At 39.8% G+C, this 26,175-nt stretch overlaps 2 protein-coding genes across 8 annotated transcripts in view; one reads left to right on the top strand and one right to left on the bottom strand.

Moving 5' to 3' along the window:
• The first annotated feature begins 1,067 nt into the window (after positions 1–1,067).
• On the top strand, positions 1,068–21,639 carry LOC117250250 (sorcin-like). Its single transcript, XM_078165891.1, has 8 exons — positions 1,068–1,224; positions 5,827–6,063; positions 7,270–7,339; positions 10,908–10,951; positions 11,226–11,373; positions 15,435–15,548; positions 15,806–15,864; positions 20,060–21,639. The coding sequence occupies exons 1-8, from the start codon at positions 1,201–1,203 to the stop codon at positions 20,084–20,086; spliced, it is 723 nt and encodes a 240-aa protein (XP_078022017.1). The 5' UTR covers positions 1,068–1,200; the 3' UTR covers positions 20,087–21,639.
• kcnh7a (potassium channel, voltage gated eag related subfamily H, member 7a) overlaps positions 21,627–26,175 on the bottom strand; it is a 97,620-nt gene continuing 93,071 nt past the window's right edge. For 5 of the 7 annotated variants that reach the window (XM_078165888.1, XM_033615582.2, XM_078165889.1 and 2 more), the window contains one exon: positions 21,627–25,608. In XM_078165888.1, the coding sequence (XP_078022014.1) occupies positions 25,339–25,608 (270 nt within the window). In that variant the 3' untranslated portion in view covers positions 21,627–25,338. The remainder of the gene's footprint in view (positions 25,609–26,175) is intronic. The other 2 variants (XR_004501006.2, XR_004501007.2) reach the window with 2 other exon arrangements.

Genomic DNA, 26,175 nt, shown 5'->3' with positions numbered 1-26,175 from the left:
GTGGCAACAGGAAGTTGCGGCATCCTCTGCACCTTTCTCTACCCACATTTTTCTCCATCTGCTTTCCAAATAACCAGATGCACTACTTTTCTGTTGAATTCATGATTCATTTCCCCTGAGTTTCACTGAAGGGTGAAATACAGTGCACATGTGGCTCCTCTAACTGTCTTCTCACCTTGTAACTTCTGATATATTTATGTCATGGTCGACTGTCTTTGACATCATACGGTACATGCTTTTTGAGCATTACATATTTGTGTTAAGCTTTTTCTTCAAGATTAATAAAGCAGACAAGTGATAGATGAAGAGAGAGTGTGAGATTTCCTGTATTTGGTAGCTAAAAAGTAAAATTTGCTTAATTTTATCTAATTTTATTCCACTTCCTTTGCCTCTCCACTGTGTTTTTGTATGTGTGAGGTATTTCTAAAGCACTTTAAGTCGTCACTGCTGCTGTTTAATCTGCATTTATCCAAGTCATAGAAATAAAATACTGTTCAGTTTTTGTTTATAGAGCAAAAGTTACAAAGCCGCCATCTAGTGGTGATATTAAGCCATGCAGGACAGCCAAACATTTTTCCAAAAATGGAAAAGCTTTACAAACATGTTGAGAGTGGATCTTCAGCTTAGTGAAGCAAGAGACATGCCATAATTCGGATTACAAACCTTTTTACTGTCTACATGCGCCACCCAAAGGCCATAAATACGATTTTAACACAGATAACATCAAAAGGAAAGAGCATTGGAAATACTTACATGAGAAGTTTAAAGACACCGGGGAAATCGAGATTATTGGCTTTTATGGCGACAGGGAATGTAACTCAAGTTACCAAAGAATGACATTCAGGGGGCAGTTTGCGTTAATTTTAAACAGCTTTGACGATTTGGTCTTTTTGTAATTACTCGTCTTTATATATTTTCTAACTTTTAAGTATTTGCGCCCCAACATTTTGACTGTCGTTTTAGAGATTGACTTTACGAGGAGCACCTAAAAGCAGCACTTAAACGAGGTAGGCGGGTCTGTTTCTCATTCTCCTCACCCATTGGCTATCTGCGCCATCAGTCAACCCACTTCGACAACTTCCGGCAGCTCGGATATGATGTAGCAACTGTTGTGGCGTAACTGAAGTTACAACCGTTCAGCACGGCGTCAATCACACTTTACAGGTATTAAACTTGTAACAGTTTGACTTGCTTGATAAAATGGCGTATCCAGGATACGGCGGGGTGAGTAAACAAAATTTTAACATAATTTTATAGTGATAAACGAGGCATATTAGCAGAAAAGCAGGCCTGGGGCTCCTTTTACAGACAATTTCCGATGTCACAAGATGTTCTGTTAAAGATTTCCTGGTCTTCCTGTAGCAGGGTACTTATCCATATATAGCCTATGTGAACCGCAATAGGGCGGTCTTTTCATCTTATTTTGGCAGTTTTAAGCTATATTGGCACCTCAGTGTTATCGTTAATATGCTGAAAATGTCTTCCGCTATGTAAATTCCTCAATATTCCACAGGACTAAGCAGAACCAGCATTTACCTTTAGCCTATTACACGTTGTTATGAGCCCAGGTAAGGGGGCGTGTCCTTCACTAATATGCTTATAAAACTCTTGTTAAAAGCCTGTAGACTATATCTTAAACTATGATATAACTAGTTAAATGTATTGCTTGCAAAACACTCTCCTTGTATACTCAAACATTTAGCTATGGGTAATTGCGCTACCCTTGTAAGTTAATTGATTACAGGGACCATAGACACACCTGAATCTAATTTTATCCTACTGTGTGAAGAGTCACCTGTAATTACTGCTGTTCAGTCAGGCCCGAGTGCAGTCAGTGCAGCTTAAAAATGGTCCTAAACTCATTTTTAACACTGATACATGTTATTGTTATGGACTAAAATGTAAGCATGAACAACTCTCCCCTCATGTTAAAAACTGGTGATTTGATCAATTATAAGTTCTGTACTGCTCCATAGACAATGAATTGGGGAAAATAGTTAAAGATGACACTTTCCCCATAACGTCCTTTATTCAGTTACCATAAAAGGATACAAAAGCACAAAGGAATACAATTAATATCAAAGAACGCAAGTGGAACAGCAGTGGTACATTAACAGGGCCGCAAAAATGTATTTTTAATTATATATTTTAAATCAAAAAGAGATTTTCAAGGCATTGTAAACGACCATAGTCCTAGTGGCTTTCTGATTTGTAAGTTCTTTTAATGTCTCAAAGTCCAGTGTCATACCATTGAAGTGGTAATGTTGTATTGATATAAAACTTACCCTACAAAATGAGAGGATTTGAAATAAAGACATGCCCTCTGTTCAGATCAATTTCCCCTAAAATAAAAAGGTTTTTTTTTTTCTGTAGATTAATCTTGTTTCCACATAATATATCATAAACATATTCAACATCAGTCCAGAGGAATTTTACATAAATGCATTCATATAACAAATATTGTTATTGATAATTGATACCCAGGATACAGAATACACAGGTATCAGAAAGATTATTTCTATTTTTTCAAGAAGTGGTTTGTTGGATAGATTAAATGTATAATATTAAAATACACTGACACATCACTGACCTTATTGTTGACAAAATATGTGTTACAGTATTATAGATGACCTGTTTAAGAGGCTTAACCCGGTTATGATTATATGCAGGATATGGTTTTCTCACAAGTTTCAGGGGGATTATGGCTCCCCATTTTTACTTATGCGTTTTCCGAAACATGGTGGACTTGTTTTCATTGGGAAATACCAATGAGGTGTGGTTAGGCTGTGGGTTGATAAAAGGTCATCAGTGTGACGTACACACACATCTACTGGAGTCACCTAATGATGTGACGAGGTTCAGGTGTGTGGGTACTGCGGAATTGGCAGTGCTAAGAGGCCGTTTACACGTACACGGTGATTTTGATAAACGGAGACATCTTCCTTCGTTTGTGCCCTTCGTTTACACGCAAACGGAGATTTCTCCTCTGAAAACGAGTCTTTCTAAAAACTCCGGCCAGAGTGGAGATTTTGGAAAACTCCGGTTGCGCGTTTGCATGTAAACTAAGATAAACGGAGATAAACGGAGTTATAGGCAGCCGACGTCACAGTATGCGCCGGAACTTGCGCCTGTGTAAAAAGTGCGACCTATGTTGCTATGGTGACAATGGATACATGGAAGGCTTGAGCTTCTCGTTACACTGCCACCTACAGGTTTGGCATGCTCTTGTGTATATATACACGGGTAAGTGTAAACGAAGATCTTTTTGAAAACGGAGACGGTGAAATGTCCGTTTATGAAAATAGCCGGCAACGTGTAAACGGCCTCTAACTCTCCTGCTACACACCTTTCCAACTTATGGACTTTTGTGGAAGACCAGCCTGTATTTTTTTTGGTGATTCAGCCACCAACAACCTAAATTGAACCAAAATATCAAGATGGAGCACCGTGCTGCTCATGAGAACACAGACCGGCGACGTTGAGGCCTTGTCTGAGGGACCGGCTAACTGCTAGCCCACAGATGGGCCTGCTAAACATGAAGCTAACCCACCTCTCAGCTGTTTTCCCAAGTCTTGGAAGCTAGTCCATCTGTTTTTGTTTCTTTCCTTGCATTTTTCCACACACTCCAGGTTAGGATGAGTAACTTTATAAGAATTGACAAATCCATGACAGAACCATAAAGAACACAGAAATCATTCCTTCGTACACACACACATACATGCATGATCCACCATGTTATTGGAGGTACAAACAAACACTGGAGGTGCAAGGTAACCATTTGATGTAGCGATTGTTTGCGTTTTTAATTGCTTTTCTGTTTAATGTCATCCGATTACATTTCTTAGCTCGAGCAGTAAACATAAGTTAAAGCTTTGTGGACTGAATACATATTCTCTGGTGATGTTTGGTTGAATTATGAATGAATTCATGAAAGGCCGCCAGTTGACTGGAGCAGTAAAATGATTCTACTGACCTATAAAAATATAATGTAGCCTATAATACATTATAGATACAACATTAGCCTACCTGCTTTTACGATTTTGCACAATAAGGAGCTCAATTAGGTGACTACTTGTGAGAAAAGCATTAATCTGACTCCTAATGAATGACTGGTTTTGTTACCTGCTAAGTTTCTCACCCAACCCTCTCTTTCAAATACATCACCACTTTGTTTGCACCAAGGAAACTATGATCTTATATGATATTCATTGGTTTGCACCTCCAACACAGTGGTATATAATTCGCCTTTAACTGTGGGTAGCGCGTGACGTCACTGTAGGTGAAAAAATAGTCCCCATATACATGAAAAATACTTGTAACGCGGTTACTGATGACTGCAGCCTATTTGTGCAGGTGCCCATGATGTTTACTAAAACAGGGTGAAAGGAAATACTACACAACACTGTACATTTATTGCTGTCACCATGACGTGACAACTGGAAATTTCTCCCCTGATCTCCAACAGCTGTCTGATCTCTCTCTCTGTCTCAACACACGCTATGTCCTGAGATAACACTATCCTAAAGGCAGCTGTGCTACTTCTGTCACTGTCACTGCCATTGTGTAGGACAGGGGAGCAGTGGATGAAGATGCCAAGCCCATCTAATTTACAAAAGATTAAACTCTGTTTATTTATCGCTTCAGAAGTGATATCCTTTCACTGCTGACATTGTTTGTGTTTCTGTTACATAACTTGGCTGAAGCTGCACCTGTGCAGGTCGTCAGCAGCTCTTAATACCCAGGATAAGGTGTATACATGGAACTGTGTCCTGGTTTTTATTGGAGTACTCCAGATAGCATATTCATGTTTGTCATAAACAAGATAAGGACTTATTCAGGTTTCGGAAATGGGGATATGATGTTTACATGCTCACACACACTTATGAACAGGACACTCCAAAAACCAGACCACCAACAGGTTATTCATGTCCATGTAAACACATTCTGTGTATGGGTCATTTTCTGTTTAAAACTTGAAGAAAAAATAGAATAAAGATCATTTGGGTGTAAAAACAAACATCCCAAGATCTACTTCTCTGTTTTGTGGCTTTGAGAGTGAGTAGCTCATCTTCACTAAATTATTATTTAACAGTATAGAGTAAGCATGAAAGGGGAGAGCGAGAGAGAGGGTTGTAGGCTGGAATTGAACCGACAGCTGCTGCAGCAAGGAGATTGAGCTCGTACATTGGATGCCCGCCTTACCCACTGAGCTACTGGGCACACTGCATATTGTGATGCATTATTTAGGTGGTGCACCCCTTATGAATGGTCTGACACTTCTCAGTAAAGAGTAGGCTGTGTAAGCTTTGTGTGAAGAAGTTGAAATTAACCCTTAACAAAGTCTAAGTGTGATCCAGAACTGTGGAATGCCGTGCCTCAGTGTTATAGAATATTGACTCTTGCCCCTATTTAAGCAAGCATTGAGTCAGCTAATAGAAGATCTCGAAGGTGACAGGGTCACTTCAGCTTCATGCACACCGTGACATGATTAAGAATACCCGCCAGTTATTGAATGAAAAGCTTACATGCTATAACAGAGAGAAGGGCATGTGTAACATATTCCCAAACAACTGTGTTGACAATAAAAGCGTAAGCGTTTCTTTTTGCTCTGTAGTTGGTGTGCAAAGTCAGACCTGGTATTTTAGTTTCATCCACGGTCATACATTTCCACAGTATATAAAGTGTGTATCTGCTGCTGAGACCAAGTTTGAACATGTTGATTCACGAGAGAAAAATGACATCATTCTTTACATTTTGACACACCACCTGATCTCCCTCTGAGTGTCTTTAACATACCATCCCTGCTCTCCTCTCTCATCTGTGTAGCCTCAGTATGGGGGTCCTATGCCAGGAATGCCAGGTCAGGGGATGCCGCCCATGGGAGGCCCAATGGGAGGCCCGATGGGAGGTCCAATGCCTGGGCAAATGGGTGGGCCGATGGGAGGCGCACCACCCCAGGGAGGATATGCCCCCTATGGAGGAGGCTATCCAGGCACATTTGGCGCCGCACCCCCAGCTGCCAATGATCCAATGTGGGGTTACTTCACAGCCATTGCAGGCCAGGTGAGTGTGGAGAAACCAACTTTTGGTTTCCTATGAATGTAGAGTACACATTGTTCATGTGACCTTTATAAAACCCACGCTTTTCAATGAAGGCTTGTATTAACCTTCACATTTCATGTTTGGGCAAGATCAAGAAATTCTCTTGTTCATGAATCAGTTCAGTAACGACATGGTTGAGAGACAGTTGGGCTCTGTCTTTACTTGATTCCCCTCTGCTTCAATTGTCTTACATGTCAGCAGTGCAAATACACTGATTCTGCAGTAGAAAATAAGTCTTTGGTTGTATGGGAGATTTAGAAATACTTACATAAAAAGCGATACATTACACATTGTTATGTATTTCCATTTTTATGTATGCATTTACCATGTCATAATTAAATAGGGCAGTTATGAATTTTTTTGTCTTTGATAACTGAATAAATATTTTTCCATTGCACATACAAACACACTTTTTGATTTGTTTTCACATCAGCATTTTAAATCTTCCATACAAATGCTTCCAGCCTTACGCCAGGGTCACATCAGACACAGAAGAGACCGATAATTCAGTTGTTGCGTGAGCAGTCCCGTGGCTGTTCACACCAGAAGTGCATTTCTCCGTGCTGCTCTTCTTCCCTGCTCTTCTCTAACCACATGTAGAGTTCTTTCTCTTTCTGTTTGTCTGCACATAATCTCTCACGCTCTGTTTAGACACAACTGATAAAAATGTGGAATAAGTAAGCATGGGATGCATATTCTGTAATTAATAAGAATCAGATCATTTACATCAATCATACTTGTGTTATATTGTTCAGATTAGTGTGACTTCTTTAAAAATTCACTCATAGAAAGACTAAACCGGACACCGAAACTATCGCTGCAGATCACGTGCTGTATGAACAGCCTACTTGGTTGCGATAGGTGCTGAAAGAAGGCAGCAGCACGCTTCATGGCCCTTCCTGTGCTCAGTGTGAGCCTGGTGTTAAGTGGATATTATTTACGATGACTTAACGGAGACCACTTTACTTCTTGACACTTCTTCTGTTTCTGTCTTGCTGTTTTCCACACTTTGACTCAGCATAGTTTAAACATCACTTTAGTGGTAGCATACACAGCTACATGGGTGACATCACTTCACACTTGACCAGCAGGCCAGTCTCCTCAGAAAGTTTTTTTTATTCCTGTGAGAGTCACACATGACTGAATATCACTTCCTGCTCTGTGCAGGACGGTGAGGTCGATGCGGAGGAGCTTCAGAGGTGTCTGACCCAGTCTGGTTTCTCTGGCAGCTACACACGTAAGTTACCGACTCTCCCTTCCACAAAGGAGGATGACTGACTCCTCAATTATACCACTCCCATGAGTTCTTTCCAGTGCTTAATTGTATGTTTCAGTCAGGTGTTTTAATCATGCATAAAACAAATGCACAGCTGGGGTGTTGGGATCAAAGTTAAAGGGTGTTAAAACACAGGACGGAAAACACAAAACGGTTGCTTATATCAAGTGATGCTGGTTCAAGCAACTATACAATGCATGCTGGTTAGTACATAAGGCTTGACCCTGTTTCATCAAAGTTACAACATTCAAACTCCTATTAATAGAAGGTAATGTGTGCACATTCAGTATGAACACTACCACCATCTGCAAGTCACTTCTGTGAAATAGACCTTTGGAGTCTACACTATTGTTCAATATGATTCCTCTGGAGGGGAAGTGAACGAGGGGAAGTCAGCGTGGGCTTGTTGCAGGTTTTGGTCGACACCTGACAAGTCTGTGTCAGTGAGTATGAAATAAAATACTCCACAGTATACAGGAGCAGCAGGCACAGGTTTAGATGGACAGATACTTTATAATATAATTAGAAGTAAAATTATAACATCAAACACCATCTTCAAGTCCATACTGTGATTTTTTTTTTCTTCTGATTAGCCAAAAAAATCTCAAATCTTTAAGTGTTCTACATATGGCACCAATCAGGCTAGTCTTATTTACTCAGTTACTTGAAAACTTAATGAGCTGTTAAACCAAACAGTGTGTGAAGAGAGCATTTTTGGGTTGAAGAAACAGTCATGGAGAGTTGTGCAGACCGTCTCTGGTGTTCTTGGATTTGATTGTTGATTTCTTGTTGAGCGGACTGGATCCTCATTACCTCAGCAATCATATATTTATTTAGCCTTTATTTAATTAGAAAATCCCTTAACATTAAAATCCCCTTGTGAGGGAGACCTGGCAAAGCACACTAGTACAAGTTGGGGTGTAACGATGCATCAGTCTGTACCGAAGTATTGATTCAGTGATCAACGATCTAGTGTCATCGATGCAAAGTGAAAACATTGATCTATATTCAGGGTCACCGTCAAACAGCATCAGGCAGTCGGCAAGCAGCAGAGAAAGATGATGAGGATAATATTTCTTACCTGGGAGTAAATCAGCAGTGTGAAAATATTGTCCATTATGGAGAAAATACAGGTCAACGGACAGAGCACATTGTGTATGTAAACAGTGCCGTTATGAGATAAGACATGACTAACTTCGCTAGTATTTGCGGCTCTGTCTCAACAATGTTCGGCTAAAAAATTGCACATGCAGGCTGAAATTCCAACGTACGGTGACTTTAACCAACAGTGAGCAAGAAAATGATAATGCCACTTGTCATTTGTTAAGCTGTGAGTAGAGGAAAAAAGTCTGCTGGCTGCTAGGCTAATTTGTGCAATGCCTAAGCTAATAATAAGCATTTATAATTTCTGTCTTAAAGCCCCGAAAGTTAACTTATCCCATGTACTGTTTTGTATGTGTTTGTGGAGTCAATTTAAAGTGAACTTTACTGCATTTGTTCGTGTTGTTTCCATCTTTTATGGCCAAAAGTAAATAAGAAAGAGGTGGCAGCTTCCTCTGTAACCGATTATGTTAAATGGACATTTATTATCGTCTTATATAGATCGCAGGTCCCTGAATCGCATTGCATTGACATTGTATTATGGCAGACTTTGTAATATCGCCAAATATGGTATCGTTGTCCAAAGGTTAGAAACATTACAAAGAGCACATTAAACACAGACATGGACGATTAAAAATACAGTAGAACACGACAACAGATATAGAATATAAAATAATAATTGTACCCGTTGCTTACACTGTGTTTTTTAATCGGAACTCTCCCAAGGAGACAAAATAATGAAGCTGTAGTCTGTTCTGCTTTACTAAGCTCTGGACTACCCTGGGTACCTGGTAGAGTGGAGCGAAAATCATAACAGCTGTTGGTGAGTGACAGGAAATGTCACAGATATGAAGTGAGTTTAATCTGTATTGACTGTATCTTCTGAGGTTTAATAAAAGGCCAGGAAACCAGGGCCTGTTCCATAAAGCAGGTTTACCAAATAAGCCAGGCTTTTTTTGGACTCAATTTGACTCATTTACAGGTGATTCAGTTCCATGAAGCAAATCCAACATAGTGCAAGGTCATTTCCTGTGATTACTTATGCTGGGAAACTAACCTGGTCCGGGGCAGTCTAACCGTCACACTGTTGCTTAACCACAGTTCCTCCCCGACAGGAAGGCGATGACTTTACCACTGACTTTGTGGCATGCTGCAATATTATTTTACTTTTATTAAACACTATCAGTCAAAAAAATGAAAGTTTATAGAAAAATCAACTTAAGTAAATACATTTAATAAATTGTACTAATATAAATGTTTGTATATAAACCTACATGTGTTTAATTGGTGTGTGTGATATTAAAATGTTGGGTTATGCCACATAAAATAAATTTAAATTTAAATTACCCCTGCAGAATTATAATAGCTACATAAATAGTTAACAGTGCAATTGCACCTGCAGCAACGTTCTTTCCTCCTCACTTAAGTTGATCGTGTTGAAAGTGTCCCCCAACCCAAATAAAAAACTTTAATTTGTTGAAATCAGTTACCAGTGTTCTTGTATAAGATATTTAAACAATCTACAAGTTTTCTGTTCTTACTGTTGGAATGTAATGTGCCCAAAATTGTACTAGGTTGGATCAGAATTTTGTTTAATATTTTAACTTAGTCGCCACTTATGCATTCAGTCGATCAGCAGTTTCTTGCCAGTCTTTCTCTCTGGGTGCTGCATTAGATTTTTTTGATTGTAAGATGTTTGAAGTCTTCATCCGTCTCTTAAAGTAAGTGCTGCATGGTAGTTGTGAACATCACTGCTGTCTCTTAACCACTGCTGTTTCCATGGTGTATCAGTGTGATCCATGTTCAACTACTTGGGCTGCTTAAGAACAGTGTGCACACGTAATTGTCTTAAATATTTGAAACCTTTATGTGTTGAATTAGTCTGACTGCATGAACTTGAAATCACCGCTTTAGCGTGGATTGATTTGTTGGGTTCATTCAAGGCAGGATTTGGATTTTAATCCCATGTTAGCGTGCTTTATGGAACAGGCTTTGGATCATTATCTACACAGTGATGTGTGTGGGACATAATATGCTTTTACATTCAAGATCTTATTTTTTCCAAAACCCTACAGTGGCCTGCAGCAGTCAGCTGGTTATGAGCAGGTCTTGGTGACTTTGAAGCAATGTAGACTGCATCTAACATCTCACAGGAGCAAATATTAGCTTTGTTAATTGCTCTTAATTTGGGTATGGGCTTCAACTAACAGCCTGTCAGGAGAAAACCTCCAGCCTCAGAGTGCTTTGTGAAGATGCCCTCAGGTGTAAAAGCTGGTTGTGCAGCTACAGTTTGTGGACATTTAGCTCATGTGTGGTTCTTTCAATTACTAAAGTTTAGACTGGGACCATCATAGTAGTAGTGATGTAAAATGCGAGGGTTGGTAAACATGACTCCACTAATTCTTTACATGTTTTATTACCTTCACAGCATTCAGCCTGGAGACGTGCAGGGTCATGATTGCAATGCTGGATGTATCCTTTCTGTACTGTCAGGGTTAACTTGGAATAAATGTCTGTGTCAGTCAGAGCTGGAAATGAGACTGGCTGATTGTTGCCATAATGTGTCCGTCACCAGTTCCTGTTGTACCCTGTCCATTCATGGTAATTGTTGAAATGTCTGACAGTAGGTGTGGTGTTGAACCTTGAACAGGGTTAACCAGCTGCTGTCTTCATTCCAGTCACACCTTGCTGTAATTATTCTTGTGGGTCAGCAGCAGTTATTAAAGCTTAACCAGGCTGTCTGCAGAGGGACTTTACAGGCAAGATGGGCTTCAATGAGTTCAAGGAGCTGTTCACAGCTCTGAATGGCTGGAAGCAGAACTTCATGATGTTCGACCAGGACAGGAGTGGGACCGTCGAACCTCACGAGATGAGTCAGGCAGTCAACTCTATGGGTGAGAGTCTCAACAGTTTAACATGATGGATATTTAATGTGGTGATGATAGCACATCTAATGGTTGTCACAGTGCTTAATGATACTTAATTGGACTTGATATAAGTCATTTAATGTGTGCTGATTGGTGTGATCTGTCTCTCACTTATCATCCTTTTGATCAGTCTGTCACTTCTTCATATTATCATCCACAGTTCAACAGAGGAAAACGTTACACTTGTGATACACTCACTGCGACATATGCTCCATATTCTTAGATATATTCCTCCAAACTGTCAGGTTATTAGATGTGGCATTACGAAGGCATGTAAAGTATGTGTCATTTAGTTTCATCTACTGCATTTTGGTTAGTGGATTTTACTTAAGAATTACTAAAGGACATCAGTTGCCACAAAAAAAAGTTTATGGCATGAAATTTTATGATGTAAAATGCCATTGTGTTTCCTAAAAACACTTCATGAAACAAACACTAAAGACAATTTGCATGTTATCATAGCTCAATCACTTCTGGATTTTTCATGCTGACATTATTATTTGTGCCCAAAGACTTTATTTAGTATGATAAGGAAAAATGCTTAAACATTTGCTCCAATTGATTTATAATCTTAAATTCGGGTACAGATGTACTATCTAACAGAACAACTTTGAAACTTTTTGATCACATGAAAAATGACAGTTATCAGTCGTCAAAATCAGGATTTTTAAAAATGTTAAACTTGTTTTATCAAGTGTTTTCCTCATTAAATAATTTTTTACACTGCACGTGTGCATATCTTTGATATTTAACTTCTTACAACTTCATAGATACTGAATACTTTATTATGCTCCTTGTCGTCTCTGAGATACAGTAATTTTCTTGTCATACTATGTTTAGTGTTTGGGCACATGAAACTACAGTTTATTCATAAAATATAATGAAATATGTAGAAAACAGTCCCATGTCCTCAAAGCCTAAATATAGTATGACAAAATAAATGGCCTTTTCTCAGAAACTGTTTAAAATGTCTTCAGATTTTTGCCACAAAAGGAAATTAAAAATTTTAGTTGCAGGCACAAACAGGTTAATATTTTAGTTTAGGAAATCTGATAACAGTTATTTGCTCATCTTATTTCTTTTTATATAAGCACATAACACAAACAAAAAAAAACCTTGATAATGTGACCAAGATACATACTTAGTGGGATGTCGTACCGTTTAAAAATCATCTCGTCAGTGCTCCTTAGTAGAGAAACTACAGTATGTAAGGGATTATATTTCTAAACATATCTAGACATACAGTCAGGTCCATAATTATTTGGACAATGATACAGTTGTCATCATTTTGGCTCTGTACACCACCACAATGGGTTTTAAATGAAACAATGAATACCTGCTTAAAGTGCAGACTCTCAGCTTTCATTTAAGGCTTTTTTCAAAAATGTAGTATGAACCGTGTAGGAATTACAACCATTTCTTCACACAGTCCCCCGACTTTAAGGGCTCATAAGTATTTGGACAAACTAACATAATCATCAATTAAACAGTCAGTTTTAATACTTGGTTGCAAATCCTTTACAGTCAATGACTGCCTGAAGTGTTGGACACATAGACATCACCAGATGCTGGGTTTCTTCCCTGGTGATGCTCTGCCAGCCCTTTACTGCAGCCGTCTGCACTTCCTGCTTGTGTTTTGGGTGTTTTGCCCTCAGTTTTGGCTTCAGCAAGAGAAACGCATGTTCAATTGGATTCAGGTCAGATGATATGACTTGGCCATTGCAGAACATTTCACTTCTTTGCCTTAAAAATGTCTTTGGTTGCTTTTGCAATATGCTTCAGGTCATTGTCCAACTGCACTGTGAAGCATCGTCCAATGAGTTTTGAAGCATTTGGTTGAATCTGAGCAGATAATGTAGCCCCAAACACTTCAGCTTTCATCCTGCTGCTCTTGTCAGCAAGACAAGACTTCACTAGAATAAATACAGAGGGTTTATCACAAGATGCAAACCATTGGTTAGCCTTAAAAATGGAAGGCCAGATTAGAGTTTGTCAAAAACCATCTAAAAAGCCTGTACAGTTGTGGAACAGCATACTATGGACAGATAAAACAAAGATCAACTACCAGAATGATGGGAAGACAAGAGAAGGAAGAAGGGAAGGAACTGCTCATGATCCAAAGCACACCACCTCATCAGTGAAGCATGGTGGAGGTACTGTTATGTCATGGCCATGTATGGCTGCCAGTGGAACTGGTTCTCTTGTATTTATTGATGATGTGACTGCTGACAAGAGCAGCAGGATGAAAGCTGAAGTGTTTGGGGCACCATTATCTGCTCAGATTCAACCAAATGCTTCAAAACTCATTGGACGATGCTTCACAGTGCAGTTGGACAATGACCTGAAGCATATTGCAAAAGCAACCAAAGACATTTTTAAGGCAAAGAAGTGGAATGTTCTGCAATGGCCAAGTCATATCATCTGACCTGAATCCAATTGAACATGCGTTTCTCTTGCTGAAGCCAAAACTGAGGGCAAAACACCCAAAACACAAGCAGGAAGTGCAGACGGCTGCAGTAAAGGGCTGGCAGAGCATCACCAGGGAAGAAACCCAGCATCTGATGATGCCTATGTGTCCAACACTTCAGGCAGTCATTGACTGTAAAGGATTTGCAACCAAGTATTAAAACTGACTGTTTAATTGATGATTATGTTAGTTTGTCCAAATACTTATGAGCCCTTAAAGTCGGGGGACTGTGTGAAGAAATGGTTGTAATTCCTACACGGTTCATACTACATTTTTGAAAAAAGTCTTAAATGAAAGCTGAGAGTCTGCACTTTAAGCAGGTATTCATTGTTTCATTTAAAACCCATTGTGGTGGTGTACAGAGCCAAAATGATGACAACTGTATCATTGTCCAAATAATTATGGACCTGACTGTATATGTCTATCATTATACAGGTGGAAAATGTAAATATGTCAAGTAGATCTGCTAGTCTATCTCTACATGGTATGCAGAATTCTGTGCATAGCCTGTTTTAAGTACACAATGCTTTATGACTCAAAATCCTTGCAACTAATCCCAAGTGTTAACAAATAAAATGCAAACATATTGCAATTAATGTCGTTCAACTTTACTACAAAACTGGACCCCATGGCATGAAAATGAACACTCAAGTATTTGTTTCATACATTTCAGGTCAAACGCAGCGTCAAAGTAACTAAAGTTGAGGACGTGTATCTACGAAGCATCTTAGAATTAGTCCTTTAAGTTAACCTAGGAGGAATATGTCTCTTACCTCAGAGTAGATTAGTTATTTATGATGCTTCTCACACAGGCTAACAGCCAGAACAAGGACTCCTGGGAAGAGTACAGGTTTGCTGATTTACACTCAGCTGCAAAGTAGAAATTTTGATGACGTCTTGTAGTTTATTGACAATTGCAATTTGGAGTATTGGATAATAAAAATATTGAAAAATCACATAATTAACCCAATTTTATTATTAGGTGGAGACTTAATGTATGTAGGCAATCAGTGAATTGGCTAAGTTATCTTGGCTGTAAAACACTGGCAAACCACTCATGAGGCTTAATAAAATCAATGTACACACAACTGAAAAAAAATAAATAGTAAACGTAGGACCACACTTTGTCACTTTAAGGCCTTTTGGCCAGTGAGGATTTCTGTCCTACTCTAAGATGTTTGATAAATACAGGCCCAGATTTTCTTGCGGATGAAGCCCAAGATGTAAATAGTAGTTTTGTCTGCCATTCATGTTTTATATGCAAACTTAAAGAAACTCAGTGAACTTAGTTTGCATAGAATTTGAATATAGCTCCTGTTTTGCAGGCTGAGAGAACAAGTGAATACAGAGGGAGCAGTGTGACACTTGTTTGCAGTCGAATGAGGGAATTAATGTGAGATGTATTCACTCAATGTGACACATCATGCTCATAAAATATAATGTCAGCAAAGATGTTATTATTATTGTTATGTTAAGGAGCTCTTTTGAAACATTGGTATCTCTCATGGACACTGTTGAAATGACAAAAAGATAAGTCTGACATTTTTCCCTCCTATATCAGGCTACCGCATCAGTCCTCAGGCTCTGACCACAATCATCAAGCGCTACAACAAAGGAGGGAGAATCTTCTTTGATGACTACGTGGCCTGCTGTGTCAAACTGCGAGCTCTCACAGGTAGGAGATACAGACACATGATATGTGTTTGACGGAAATGACCCGACACGTTCAGTGAACAGCCGCTCGTGTGCAGATGCATGCTTTAAATGTGGACTGACTGACAGTGAAATTGCATTAAGGTTCGTTCCACCTGTAATCCTTGTGTTATCTCTGAAGTGCTGTGACATTGTGATTTGCTCAGTGCACAAATCTGTGTGACATTGTTATCAAGTAAGCTTTATTGAAACAGTGATGGTTTACTCCTCATCTTGCAGACAACTTCAGACGGAGAGATACCATGCATCAGGGATCGGTCAACTTCCAGTATGATGATGTAAGTTCTGATGTCTCTTTGGAGCGCCCGCTCCATCAGGAGTTTGCAGTTTGTGGCTGGACCTTGAAGATGTTTTAGCTTTATTTATTAACATTTCTCATTTATTGCTGTGGTTGGTAACTTTTATAAAAATAATTGTCATATTTGCTGAAACTGTCTGTATCCACACAGTGTTACATAAGACAGATATTTGAAAAAAAAATCATGTTCCTCATCCTCCTTGTAGTGTAGTGTAGTGTTTCTCAACAGGAGCATCACCACTCCCAGGGGCCCCACAGACATTGTCGGGGCGTTTGTGTGGGTCTGCATTTCTGCAGTTTAGTTTCACATGCTCATCTACACAATGTTATCATTAACCTGCTTTTACCACCATCATCTGAGGCTTTCCCTGCTGAAGACTGGGCTTTTTTTCCTCAATTGCATGTTTTTTTTGGTTTACAAGGGAACATCGGCTCCTCCGTCAACTTTTACCTTGCGTCAAAGTGGAACACTTAACATGTCATTCACTGCTCGTGAAGTGCGGTCAAACTGTCTAACCAGGCAGCACTGATCAAATATCAATAAAGATTCTCAAATTCTCATCTCAAATGTTTTCAGAAACATATTTTAGTGTACTGTTTAGCTGTAAAATGAGAGTGTTTGTGACCTTCCAGCCTTGATGAAAACAACCAAGCCATAACCAAGCACTGCCATTTTAATGACATACTTTACTATGACTTTTTTCAGCATACTGTACTAAGACATTTTATGACGGGTTTTTTTTTTTGACATACAATGCTCAGGTTAACAGTCAAACCTACAGTGTGAAAGGCCCATGCATTGACCATCCACCACGTCTTTAGTTCTTTGGGGACACTATTTATACCATGTCACCTGACTGGTTTTAATCTGCAACTTTTTGTCTTGTAAAATTACACTGAGGGTTTTTTTGTTTTTTTTTTTGACCTTGTGAGTTTCTGCCAACAGTTTTTGACATATACTTTGAAATGTTTTAATTAGTGATACAGGACCTTATTTATTTTTTAATGCTTTGTCTAAAGGTGCAAGAGAAAATCATCAGGGTGGAGTCTTCAAATGTTTCCAGCTCATTAGCTCAGGGAGATAGGGGACTGGTTTGTGAGCCTTGTAACAGTTTGTTAAGAGGCTCACAGTTCAATTCTCAGTCTGACTGTTAGTCTGTTTGTTTGTTTTGAAAGCAGATGTCTGAAGAAGAAAATTAAGTTTTAAGAAATACAGACAAAGTGTCTCTGGACTGATAGCTCAGGCTCTTAGAGGACTTGAAAATCCTGAGTTTGCTTGTTCGGTTCGTATTAAGGCTAGGTTGATTTTAAAAGCTGCTGTCCAGCGGAGAGAGTGAACGGCTCCGTGAAACACAGTGGAAGAGTGAGGTGAAATAGCTCAGGCTGTTAAAGAACTGCTTAGAGATTCTAAGGTTGATGGTTTGATTCTTATCCAGGGCAGGTGAAATTTAAAGTCCAATGCCCAAATGAAAAGGGTAAATGCTCCCAGAGAAAAGATGATACGTGTAGCAGCAGGATAGCTCAGTGGGTAAGACTACTGGCCTTAGTGTAGGAGACTGGCGTTCAAATCTGGTCAGGTTGATGGTTTGATTCTTATCCAGGGCAGGTGAAATTTAAAGTCCAATGCCCAAATGAAAAGGTTAAATGCGCCCGGAGAAAGGTGATATGTGTAGCAGCAGGATAGCTCAGTGGGTAAGACTACTGGCCTTAGTGTGGGAGACTGGGGTTCAAATCCAATGCTACCATATGCACGTCATCGCACGGCAAGGGGGAGCCAGGACGCCAGGAAAAAGTGGGGATGTCATCATCATCCCCACATTTATTAATATTATTTGGGTAATAGGAAAGGTAGGGTATGCAGGAAGGTGGCACTGGGTGGACTGGGTACTAGGAAAGGAAGGTGGAATAGGAAAGGTAGGGCATGCAGGAAGGTGGCTAGGACAGGGTTATATGAGAGGGTAGGTTGGAACAGTAGGTAGCTAGGACTGGGTAAAGGAAAGTTAGGTCTAGTTGGTAGGAAAAATAACATTTCTATTTACAGTGTTTCATTTACCTCTTTAACAGTTAATTTAACTTCTTTCTACATAATTTAACTTTAACAACTTTCTATAAAATTACAAGCAGCAGCTTAGCTCAGTCGGTAAGACTACTGGCCTTGGTGTAGGAGACTGAGGTTCAAATCTGGTCAGGTTGATGGTTTGATTCTTATCCAGGGCAGGTGAAATTTAAAGTCCAATGCCCAAATTAAAAGGTTAAATGCTATCTTCCTGCCTATCCTACCTTTCCTATTCCACCTTCCTTTCCTAGTACCCAGTCCACCCAGTGCCACCTTCCTGCATACCCTACCTTTCCTAGTACCCAGTCCTAGCCAACTTCCCTACTACTTTGTTCCTAGCTACCTTCCCAGTCCCAGCTTCCTTCCTACTATCCAGTCCTAGCCACCTTCCTGCATAGTCATACCGTACTTTTGCTGTTCCCCAGTCCTAACCTTTCTGCATACCCTACCTTTCCTGTTACCCAAATAATGTTAATTAATGTGGGGATGATGATGACATCCCCACTTTTTCCTGGCGTCCTGGCTCCCCCTTGCCGTGCAATGACGTGCATATGGTAGCATTGGATGTGAACCCCAGTCTCCCGCACTAAGGCCAGTAGTCTTACCCACTGAGCTATCCTGCTGCTACACATATCACCTTTCTCTGGGCACATTTAACCTTTTCATTTGGGCATTGGACTTTAAATTTCACCTGCCCTGGATAAGAATCAAACCATCAACCTGACCAGATTTGAACCTCAGTCTCCTACACCAAGGCCAGTAGTCTTACCGACTGAGCTAAGCTGCTGCTTACACACATACCTTTTCTCCAGGCGCATTTAACCTTTTCATTTGGGCGTTGGACTTTAAATTTCACCTGCCCTGGATAAGAGTCAAACCATCAACCTTAGAATCTCCAAGCAGCTCTTTAACAGCCTGAGCTATTCCACCTCACATGTCCTCTGTGTTTCATGGTGCCTTTCACTCTCTCCTCTGGACAGCAGCTTTTAAAATTTACTGAGCCTCGATAAGGACCGAACCACAAATCTCTGGATTTCCAACCAGTCCTCTAACAGCCTGAGTTATCAGTCCAGAGACACTTTGCTAGCGTCCCATGTAACTTTGAACTTTTTCCTTCAGACATCAGCTTTCAAAACAGACTGACTAATCACCTGAGAATCGAACTTCTATCTTCCAACCTTCAAAGCAATTCCCTCTACCAGCCTGAGCTACTGCCTTAGACAGTTTCACCATCTTTCCTCTGAGCATTGGAACACAAAACACACCAGACTGTTGGAAATAAGACTCAACAAGACAGTCTATGATTTGCTGAATATACTGCTTTACTATGGATAGATACTTCTGCCAGACAAAAAGTCCCTCTAAAAGCACTGATTCTGTAAACCATGACTGGTGTCACACATCTCTCCTTGTGGTCATGAGAATTTTGATGATGTGTCTGATCAACAAGGACAAAATACTGACTTTTCAGTGCAGGGTTTGGACTCGGGAACAGGTGGGGAGACATTTGGTCAGATACTGAACTGGCGACTCTAATGTTGGGTGCCCACCTTGAAACTGTGCCAATTGTATAGACCTTGTGTGCTGCTGGGGGGGAAGGTGTGTTTGATGCATCCATATTTGAATGCAGTAACAGAATCTTGATTCATATTTGATCAGCGCTGCCTCTTTCAGTTTGACCACAGTTCACGAGTAGTGATAGACAGCTGTGTTAGACACCACTCATCTATTTTTCTGAGGTTTGCAGATATTAATGGTCCAAGCCAGATTCAGTAAACTGTCTTAACTGCCCAAACTGTTCGTGAAGAGGTGCGCTTTTATGAGAAAATACTATTGAATTTTAACTTGAGGCGTATTGTAGTCTAACTTTATATGACACATTTACTCCTCATCATTTTCATGCAGTCCCTGATTCCACCTGATTAAAAGGAGGTAGCTTTACTCTACATGTTTGTGTTGTGCAGTATACAGACATGTCACAACATTATTTCAAGCGGTTTCATTTTGCTGCAGTTGGAGTTGAGCTGCATGTGAAACAGCTCAGCATCTCCTGTGGCTGATTCACAAACCTGCTTTGTGGTTGACACTCACTCTTTGTCTCTGTGCCTCCTCTTCACAGTTCATCCTGTGCACAATGGCCATCTGAGCTCTGCTGTCTGTCCCACACCACGAGGTCAGTGCACCTATGGAACCAATCAGTGGTGGACTGTGGATCACTGCCTCACAGGAACGCAAAGGGAGGCCAGTATATTAGACTGAGCGGCCATGAGCCACAACAGGGAAGTACCCATGGCTTTTAACGCTTGCTGTAATGCTTTAGTCTTGTATGTCACAAAGGGACGTGCTGAAGATCTATTGGTTGTACACACACACACATATATATATACACACAGTATATTAGAGGGGAATATATTACATCTCAGTGTCTTTAAAGCCCTCGTGTAGATTTCTGACCTCCAAAATAAAAGCTGCAGACACTGCAGCACAGTAGTGCCAGATAACACATCAGAAATATACACAGAGGCTTTAAAGAATTGAAAATACAGAGTCTCAGTGGGACAATACAGAATTACTCAATCAGATACCTTAAACTAGTTTGCATATTATGCTTTGGCTTTCTCATTTGGGAATGAAAGTCCTAAATGAGTGAACTGATACTATGAGGATGTCCTGACCTATGAGACACCTACTGTGCCATTATAACCTGTGAATGTATGGACTAATATATTAAACACATTTATATGTAACTTAGTAACAGCAGCATCATGATTAATGATTTAATGTTAGCAGCATTTACACTGAACTTAATACAGTTAGGTTTTTTTCTCATTATTTGTGGTAATATTTTTATAGGTGCGTATTAGCTTGGTGTTTGAAGGGATATTTCGCCCCAAAATACACATTTTTCCTCTCATATGTAGTGCTGTTTATCAGTGTAGATTTTGTGTGAGTTGCAGAGTGTTGGAGATAACGGCCATGGAGATGTCTGCCTTCTCTTCAATATAATGGAACTAGATGGGACTCAGTTAAATCAACGCAACTCTACTTAAAGCACCACAAGCTGTTTTCTTTCTACTGAACTAGCTAGCTTAACTTAATCTCAGCCACAAGTAGATGCACGCTCCCCTCTGTATGGTGATACAGTTGGTGGGTTTAGTTCAGTACAAAGAAAATAGCTCCTACATGAAACTGCTCACAAGGTCTGTGGATTATCTTGAGTAACCAGGTCATGAATTCTGTAAAGAGACATTAGTGATGAGTTTTTCAAAGCACCACAAGCCGAGTGTCATCCATTATATTGGAGAGAAGGCAGACGTGTACAGCTGATATCTCCAACACTCTGCAACTCTTACTAAAACAATCTAGACTGATAAACAGCACTACAGGTAATAGCAGAAATATCTATTGAGGGGTGAACTGTTCCTTTAGCTTGATAACAAGCCATAGTGACTGTGAGCTGATATAAATCCACACTGATAGCTGTTATTAATGATAGTGAGATATAAAAATATTGTTCTATAGCTACAGTATGTTCATATGCCTGAAGTTTTGCAGCTGTAAACTTGTTTGTTTTGGATGTTTTCGTACAAACACAGCCATGTTTTTGTAAACAATGCAGTGAAATCAACCTCAGCACACACCCACTGTTGTAGTAAAGACCACATTTTGTTACTCACATTAAACACTTTCTGATCATTATGCATTCTGTTTATTAATTTATACAATTGCGCCCCCCCCCCCCCAATCTATTTACACAATATATTTCATTTTTTTAAATATAGTTAAGAACAGAAACATTCAAATTAGCTGTTAAGTGTTGCATTGTATAAAATACAGTGGCAAACATTTAAAAAATGCATAAAAACAATTGTGAACAGCACTAGGTTTAAAAAGTGACATTTATATCCAGTACAGCAAGTTTTCTAATCTGTGCAAAAGTTTGCAAATCCCATGAAAGTTCAGTAGACTGTTCAGGCATTGGACGTGTCGAGTTAGGCTTTAGCAACTTTTGTTCTACATCTGTGCTTGAGAAAGAAAGCTTATCAAATAAAACACCCCGCGCTCTGCTGGATCATCTGTATTGTCCTTTTTCATCTCATCCATCTTAACTAATATTCCCCCGTTATCTCTGACCTCTCAGGTTTCCACTGAGGGAGTCAGGGGACTAGATGAAGCCCAGGCTTTAGATGACAGCAAAGTGTTGGATGTCAACTCACTGTTCAATAAGGGTAAAGTCAAAACTCCGCAGAAATGATATGAAAATCAATGTGCAATATTAAATCATAACAAACTATTTCAACAGCATACAGTAAATGCAGCACCCAGCTTAAAGCCTGTCTCTGAAATCTTACTTGCTACATTGAGAGGCTATGCATTGCATTCATCATCATCATCCTCCTCCCATCAGCAGTCCACAACACTCTGCCTAACATCAGGGGTTTAAAAACAATAAGGTACATAGAAAAATAATGGCAAATTAAATACTTTGTTTTAGAAAAATAGGTCTAACGGTTATTTCTAAATCTCTCTGGGTGAGTTTATGTGCTGTACCTTAAAAAGCAATACATGTCACACACAGCTGATTGAGACCTTTTATAATTTAGTCAAGTGCAGTCTCCATGCAATACATGAGCTTGTGTTGGAATTTATGTAGTTAAAAAACTAAAATGACTAATTCATTTGTCATGCAGATCACCCTAAAATGGCTCGGTACATTTACATCTGACGGTGGAGAAGCAGGTTTCCGCTGCATTGAACTGATGTCGTCTGTCAAAGGCTAGAGCAGGCTTATAAAGCTAAGGCTATTGGAGGCTGGCCTGTGTCCTCGGCCCAAAACATGAAAACTTCTGTCCTCCCCACCCCACCCCCCTCCCCCACCCCCCCTCCCCCCCCCCATGGTGCTTTGTCAGCGATTTTTTTATCTAGGAAATTGTACTTTTAAGAGGACGGTGGAAGACCTAAAGCATGCAACTAAAAACTACCACGTAGGATCGTCAGGGTTTTAGAACGTATGGATGTGGCGTCTGTGTGGCAGCGTCACAATTGCAATCAAAGCTACACATACAGTTTTAAGGGGTATTATGTCGAGGCATTTTGAGGATTTTAAAAGAAAACTTCACCCACAAAATTACCATTTGCATATCAATTACTCACCGTGTGTTACCTTGAATTTGTCAAGAAAACTTTGTCTTACTCTCACACATCATGCAGTATAATCTAAGTCTCACGTATCTAGTCGGATGCTCAGTACTTCCCAAACACGTTTTCACTGAAACATTACAATTCAAAACACTTCAGCCTTCGAGTAGTGCGCCCTGAGCATGTGCGTGTGTACAAGCTCCACTTGAGCGGAGTTCAAAGGAATGCACATGCCCAGGAACACCACTTGACCCTGTGTGAGACTTTACTGACCTGTTTTAAATCCGAATGTTTAACTGAGTACTGAGCATACGACGAGATAAATGAGACCTGGACTATACCGTCATTAAACAGAGTCCCCATTTTCTTCAGGTTATAAAAAATGTTTGCCATTGTTGGATTCTCCGTTCAGTAGTAGAGCTGCACACAGCTAAATTTTGCATTATGGATAAGTGCAAAATCCAAATTCCAGGAGCTGTATTTTTTTGATGAGGGTAAATGTGTGACAGATTGCCATTACAAATGGTAGTTGGGGGGGGGTCCTTCCAAAGAGGCTTGTGTAATTGATAAAAAAAAAAAAAGTCATTTTGCAGGTGAGGTATTCCTTTAGCTCTACAACTGTTCTTTTTCTATTACAGAATGATGAGAAATGTCAAAAAAAGGGACTAAACCTTGGTTCTTTTCAACTTTTTTTTGTAGGTTTTGAAAATCTGATGGATTAAAACACACACCAGTGTAAACTAGTGTCGTCACGATACTGGAATTTCTGCCTTCAATACAATACTTTGAAACTTACTTTGAAGAATTTAAAATTCTAATTAAAAGATAAATACAATAAGCTGATAACATGACAACAACTTTTCCATTCTTGGTTAGTAGGGGAGAACAGCACAGTGACTGTAGTAAATATTAACAATGAGAGAGCAAGAAAGCGCAGCAGAAATTGAGCATTGAATCCATTTCAACTATTCAGAAATGCTATGTATGTTATTTTGGATGACACTAGTGCAAACAACTACTGTATAATTAAATACAAGTACTGGAAACAGTTGTCTGGAAGAAAACTCAAACTGTCACCTTCTGCTGAGAGACTACTGGTCCAGATGGTTAGATGTCCAAGATTCACCATAAATAACTGCAGAAAGAAACAAAGAACAGCTGTAGGAATCATTACAATCCCCAAACTGCCGGGACAGAAATTTCCCTCACAAGTTTTGACTGCAACTGCAAATACCCCACAGCTACGCTTACGTGGTATTGATAGGATGTAGGTTGTTATATGTTAATTATGTTTTCAAATCTACGAAATCCAAAACTTGAAGCATTCATTTTGTTGTCTTTCAAATGTTCTGCGTGTCAAGGTTGAGCTGTTGAATTCACATACAGATCTTAACATAGCAACATAAATGCTGTTAAAGATGCTCTCTTCTTTGTTCAGGTTGTATAAAATGATCTCCAGAGTACATTAAACTCTAGAAATATACCGAGATTCAGTTCGTTCCTGTACTGGTTCATCATTATTGCTCTCAAAGACTGACATAAGTCTTGTTGTGCTATGTAAGGTTCATGCAGCCTCTACACACGTTATTACTATTACAGTGTTCTGTACTTTGAGCTGAATAAGAAGTGATTTTCATCTGTTGTGGCAAAGTTGTGTACAGTAGGTACACTAAATATACAGACGGATCTCCTTGTGAGTTTGAAACTGCGTCGACTGTTAGGAGCTGCTGACAACAGGTGAACTTCAAAGCCGTGGAGTGGAATATAGAAATGCCTCGGAAAGAGTTTCAAGTAGCTTTGTCCCTGTGAAGAGGGAAGAGTCATAGAAAATGAGACTTGATAGCTACAGTAGTCTGTAAGCATGCCAAGGTCACACCTGATTGCCCGGTGAGTTGCAGTGAGTGTGTGAGGAACATGCGACAGAAAGGAAAAGAACCCATGAGAAAGGAAAACATGCATATCTCTTTTAGAAAAAGCACATCAGGTGCCTCATGTTGCTGGCAGTGTTCTATTTGAAGTATGTACAGGGTAGATGACGACTTTACATGTGGTAATAATATAGTGTATAAATACCTCTGTATAAATGGACTTTATACATCTAAATCCGAGAGCTGGAAGGGCAGGGGGCTGGGAGGGTTTCCGAAAAGGAATGGAAGAAAGTCTACAGTTTGTTTGCCTTTGCATATACAGTCTCTTTCTTAGACCCTGAGTCAAGCTTGAGAGGACACCTTCGGTCGACGTTGAAGGGCTCGGGGACGCCTACTTTCCTGGAAGCCCAGGGTCAGAAACTGGTCTGTGGAGTCCCAACATTCCTGAGCTGCTGGGGACATCAGGTAGGGAGGCTTGTCGGCCTGATGAGAACCCCGGGGGCTGTTCTACTGAGTCCATGCTGTTTTGCGTTTGTCTCTGCTCTGTGTCCGTGTCGCTCTCGAGCAGTCCAGCAAAGTTCCCGTCTGGAAGAGTCTCTGTGCGAAGAAGGTCTGGGGAGGTTTCTTTGGACTTGTTCTGGGCCTGCTCTAGGCCAGGACTCTGAAAAAGACAGAGGCGAGGTGGCGTTATGAGCCATTTGGCAGAGAACGTAAAGACAGATACATCAAAGGAAGCAGACTACACAGAGCTACCATACAAATGTCTATTTAAACCAGGAGCAGGCAACCATGCCGCTCTTTAGCCCCTCTCCACTGAAACTTTACATTTTGAGTCCTCAGTAAGATGTAATGCACTCTTCACCAAATAATGTAATGCCATTTTAACAACAGGATGACATAATGAATTAACAATAATCATGAATTGCTTTTTAGAATTTTCATTTATTTGTTGAAACAAGCGTAACTGAACTTAATCCTTAGTGCTGACATCACTCTTTCATATTAAGCACTATTGAGCAGTACACACAACAGAATGGATTTTATGTTTCTGTCCTGTCTTGTTATATTTAACTCATCTCAATTTGGATAAACTTTTTATCTCCCTAAATTCACAAGACATTTTCTGCAGACTACTTTCCTTTAAAGTGATATTGTATACTGCATGTTTTATGTCTAAAGGAATTAATGTTAACATTAGTTTGTTCAGGATTCAAGGCACACTCTTGCA

Source organism: Epinephelus lanceolatus, chromosome 24 (assembly GCF_041903045.1).
Source record: "Epinephelus lanceolatus isolate andai-2023 chromosome 24, ASM4190304v1, whole genome shotgun sequence".
NCBI lineage: Eukaryota > Metazoa > Chordata > Actinopteri > Perciformes > Serranidae > Epinephelus > Epinephelus lanceolatus.
Note: the sequence above shows the minus strand (reverse complement) of the source record. Positions and strands in the feature narration are given on the sequence as shown.

Excerpts from the sequence above, each read along its gene's own strand:
- LOC117250250 (XM_078165891.1), top strand. The coding sequence starts at position 1,201 with ATGGCGTATCCAGGATACGGCGGG. Across the intron at positions 7,340-10,907 it reads TTTCTCTGGCAGCTACACAC|CATTCAGCCTGGAGACGTGC; the intron begins GTAAGTTACCGA and ends TTACCTTCACAG. Across the intron at positions 11,374-15,434 it reads TCAGGCAGTCAACTCTATGG|GCTACCGCATCAGTCCTCAG; the intron begins GTGAGAGTCTCA and ends CTCCTATATCAG.